Source organism: Penaeus japonicus, unplaced genomic scaffold, assembly GCF_977035675.1.
Source record: "Penaeus japonicus unplaced genomic scaffold, GWHDUDI00000001_assembly GWHDUDI00000006, whole genome shotgun sequence".
Taxonomy (NCBI): Eukaryota; Metazoa; Arthropoda; class Malacostraca; order Decapoda; family Penaeidae; genus Penaeus; species Penaeus japonicus.
The window spans coordinates 37,206,870-37,211,869 of NW_028234408.1; the positions used below are offsets into that span (position 1 = coordinate 37,206,870).

Genomic DNA, 5,000 nt, shown 5'->3' on the forward strand with positions numbered 1-5,000 from the left:
GTGTGTGTGCGCGCGCGTAAGTGTGTGTGTGTGTGTGTGCGCGCGTAAGTGTGGTGTGTGTGTGGGTGTGTGCGCGCGGTAAGTGTGTGTCCTGTGTGAGTGTGTGTGCGCGTAAGTGTTTGTGTGGTGTGTGTGTGTGTGTGTGTGTGTGTGGCGTGTGTGTGCGTGTGTGTGCGTGCGCTGTAAGTGGTGTGTGTGCGCGCGTAGTGTGTGTGTGTGTGTGTGTGTTGTTGCGCTAAGTGTGTGTGTGTGTGTATGTTAGCGCGAAGTGTGTGTGTGTGTGTGTGTGTGTGTTTGTGTGTGTGTTTGTATGTGTGGATGTGTGGTGGTGTGTATATATATACATATAGATATAATAATATATATAAATATATATATATTACATATAAATATACATATATATATACATATATATAAATAAAAATATATATATATATAAACTGATAGATAGATATAGATATTGATATAGAATAATAGATATAGAAATTGATAATAGATAGATAGATAAATAGAATAATAAAGATATAGTAGATAATAGATATAGATTATATTTTGTATATGTACTTATACATGATATGGTATATATATATAAGAGTAATATATATATATAATAATATATATATAATATATAAGGATATATATATCAATAAGTAATATATTTATATACGTAATGTATATGTATATATATATATATATATATATATACTATATATACACATATATATATATATATACATATATACACATATAAATCAATAATATATATATATGGTGTGTGTGTGTCTGTGTGTTGTTGTGTGTGTGTGTATGTGTTGTGTGTATGTGTGTGTGTGTGTGTTGCATATATAGGTATATATACTAGATATACATATATGTATATATAGATATATATATATATATATATATGGTAAAAATGTATATATAATATATTTATTTGTATATGTATACACACACACACAGCACACACACACTCACACACACACACACACCACCACACATATAAAAAAAATATATATATATTATAATATATAAACACTCTTATAATATATAATATATATATAATATATATATATAAAAATATATATATTATATAATATATCTATTATATATATAAATTATATATATATATAATATATATTATTTATATATATATAAATATTATATATATATAAATAATATATATATATATTATATATATATATATATTTTTATTTATTTTGTGTTTTTTTGGTTTTTTTTTTTGTTGTATTTTTTTTTTTCTTTTTATATATATTATGATAAAAATTTTTATAAATATATATATATATTAATATATATATAATATTTAAAACTACATAAATAAAATAAATATTAATATAAAATATCTATATATATATATTATATAAATATATAATAAATAATAATAATAATATATATAATATATATATATATAAATATATAAACAGCCACCCCCAAAAAAATTCCTTATTTTTTTTGTTAATTTTTTTTTTTATTTTGTGTATTATATAAAATACTAATATATATATATATCAAATATTATATAAAAAATTAAATATAATACAATTTTATAATAAATATATAATATAAATAAAAATATTTATATCGATTAAAAATATATAATATATATATATATTTTAATATATATATTTTTAAAATATAACATTACATATATATATATATATATATATATATATATATTTTTTTTCTATATGAAATATATATATAATAATATAAAATTAAAATCTATACAATTATATAATATATATATATATATTATATAATACTATATATTAATTAAAAATATATTATCCCATATATATATATATATATCATATATTATAAAATAAATGTATTTAATTAAATATTAATCATAAATATCAAAATAAAATAAATATTAAAAATAATAGTATACAATTAAACCATAACTACTTTCCAACAACACACCTCACACAACCACAAAAAAAAACCTAAACCTCAACAAACATCCCCCCCCCCACCCCCCCCCCCCCCCCCCCCCCCCACCCCCCCCCCCCCCCCCCAAACACAAAACACACCCAAACCACACACCACACACACACACCCCCCCACTACCCACACAAAACAACCACCTCAAAACACACAAACACCCACAACAATCACACCCCAACCACACAACAAAAACACCACACCCACACACAACACACACTCACAAACACACACCCACACACACACTCAACACACACCCCACACTCTTTACACCCTTACACAAAAAAAAAACAAAAATAAAAACACAGATTTTTTCTAAAAATATTAAAATTCATTTTTTTATTTTCCCCCCTTACACACACACCACACCACACCACACACACACACACACACTTTACACACCAAAACACACACACACACACTCTCAAAACAAACATCCCACACACCACACACCACACACAAACACACACTCACCTCACCCCCAACACACAAACAAAAACACACAAAAACAACAACACACACCACAACCACACACACACAAACACCCATACACACAACACCACCCACACACAACACACACCACACCACCCCAACAAACACACCACACACACACCCCACCCCACACACACACACACACACACACACACACCACACCACACACACCACCACACACACACCCCACAACCCACCCCCCGTCCCCCCCCCCCCCCCACCCACCCCCCCCCCACCCCCCCCACCACCAACACACCCCCACACCCCCCCTCCCCCCCCCCCCCCCCACACACAAAAAACAAACACATCACACCCCCACCCACCCTCGCCCAAAACCCCACCACATCTCAACTCACCTCCACCCCTCAAAAACACTCACAAACCTCACACACAAAAAAACTTCAACCCAACAAACACTCAAAACCTTTACAAACCGCCCACACAACCCACAACCAATCACACAACACCCAACACAAACTCTCAACACAAACACTCACACAACGCAACCACCACACCACACACCCACACACTCCACAAAACACCTCCATCACAACAAAACACAAAAACACACACACCCCACAAACACAGACCCACACCCACACACACACACAAACACACACCCCACACCCCCCCACAAACCAAAACCCACACACCCACAAACACACACACCACACCACACACACACACCAAACACACACCACACCACACAACCACAACCAAAACACACACACACACCCCACACCTACACACACACAACACACAACACACGCAACCACCCCCCCTCTCCACACACAAAACCCCACCCAACACTCTCACACACACCCCAACACATCCTCACACACACTCACACACACACACAACACTCCACACACAACACCACACACCCCCCACACACACCCCACTACACACCTCCCACTTTAAAACCACATCACACCAAACACCCCACCCCCCCCACACACACACACACACACACACACACACACACACACACACACAACAACCACACAACACACCACACCCCAAAACAAAACCACACATACACACCCCAAACAAACAACAAACACAAACACACACACACACACACACACACACAAAACACTCACACACACACCCCCACACACCCCACCCACACCCAAAAAAACAAACATCCATCAGATGAATCAGTAATGACACCTTTCTTAAATCTATTATTCAGAGAGCCATGCAAAGAATAGATAAAGTCATTAAAACGAAAGAACACGTGTTTGAACTTTTGCTTTTTTATGATATTGGGGTGACGATTCCGGAGAAGTCACGAAAGGATCAATCATTAGATGACAAAGTGTCGTAGTTTTCCTTATTAAGGAAAACTCGTGTCTGCGGACCTTTATATCATCTTTATATCATGTAGGATCTTTGCCCCCAACAGAGAGAAGTTTGAGGGCGGTGATACCTTTGATACTAATAGCGACAGGGGTTGTCTTATTGAACATTCATGCATTTACCGTGTATACAACATACAGCCAAAGATCCATACTTGGAGACACCAGGTAAGCACTTTTTATTAAGATGATGTGTTTGATGTCTTTCAACCATTGTGGATATATAGGTTCATATGTTCCTGGAACAGGTATAAGCATACCAGTGGTTCTCAAACTTTTATAAAACAGTTCTTTTTGTTGCGCTCCTTCCTTTGACTGCCCTTCCCAACCCCCCCCAACCATGTCACCTAAGATTTATTTACCTTTACAGTCGATTGCAATATTGATTCTTACTGCTGCTTGAAACAAAATAAACGGAAGATACATGTCAGATTCACAAATGCAAATCTAGCTAGAAGAATGGGAAACTCATAATTGACCAACAAAGTCTATTTCACTTGTGTGCCATGACAAACAGTTTGATAACCACTGAAGTAGACAATAAAAGAAAGAATAAAATCTGATTCCAGACTGAAGGCCCACATGCCAGACAACACGATGAAACTCCAAAATGGCAAGATAAATTCGCAAGGTGAGTGTGCCAAAGTCCAGATGTTCTCCCATATTCCAAATCTATTACAAACACTAATACAGTATACATAGGTATATTTAGGGACTCATGAAACATCAACAGGATTTATCACCAGGGTCTGTTGCAGGTGTTCCCCACACCCCGTAAGACTGCATTACATGCTGGCGTCAGCATATGATAATCATCAAACAAAAAGTCCACTCGTTACCTCCTTCCTATACCCCCTCCCCCTCCCCCTCTCACTCGATCTGTCGTAGAAATATTTCCGTGTATGTGTGTGTGTGTGTGTATATGTGTGTGTGTGTCTGTGTGTTTGTCTGTGTGTGTGTGTGTCTGTGTGTGTGTCGGTGTGTGTGTCTGTCTGTATGTGTGTGTGTAAGTGTGTCTGTGTATGTGTGTGTTTATTGGCGTGTATTCATTAATTTTCTTTATCGAAGAAGTTGAAGCAGAGGAGGCGAGGAGAGTACTGAGGGTATTGTGCTGGGTTCCTGTGGCAGCCAAGAACCACAACACCTCAGCACGCGTTGTCATGGAAACCTGGGGAAAGCGCT

At 35.8% G+C, this 5,000-nt stretch overlaps 1 protein-coding gene across 4 annotated transcripts in view; it reads left to right on the forward strand.

Annotated features, from left to right (window-relative positions):
- Nucleotides 1–5,000, forward strand: part of LOC122263666 (glycoprotein-N-acetylgalactosamine 3-beta-galactosyltransferase 1) — a 38,314-nt gene that overhangs the window by 15,108 nt on the left and 18,206 nt on the right. Inside the window, exons 2-4 of one of the 4 annotated variants that reach the window (XM_086537541.1) lie at nt 3,866–3,986; nt 4,388–4,449; nt 4,887–5,000. The exon at nt 4,887–5,000 is cut by the window's right edge and continues 33 nt beyond it. In XM_086537541.1, the coding sequence (XP_086393667.1) occupies nt 3,866–3,986; nt 4,388–4,449; nt 4,887–5,000 (297 nt within the window). The remainder of the gene's footprint in view (nt 1–3,865; nt 3,987–4,387; nt 4,450–4,886) is intronic. The other 3 variants (XM_086537542.1, XM_086537543.1, XM_086537544.1) reach the window with 3 other exon arrangements.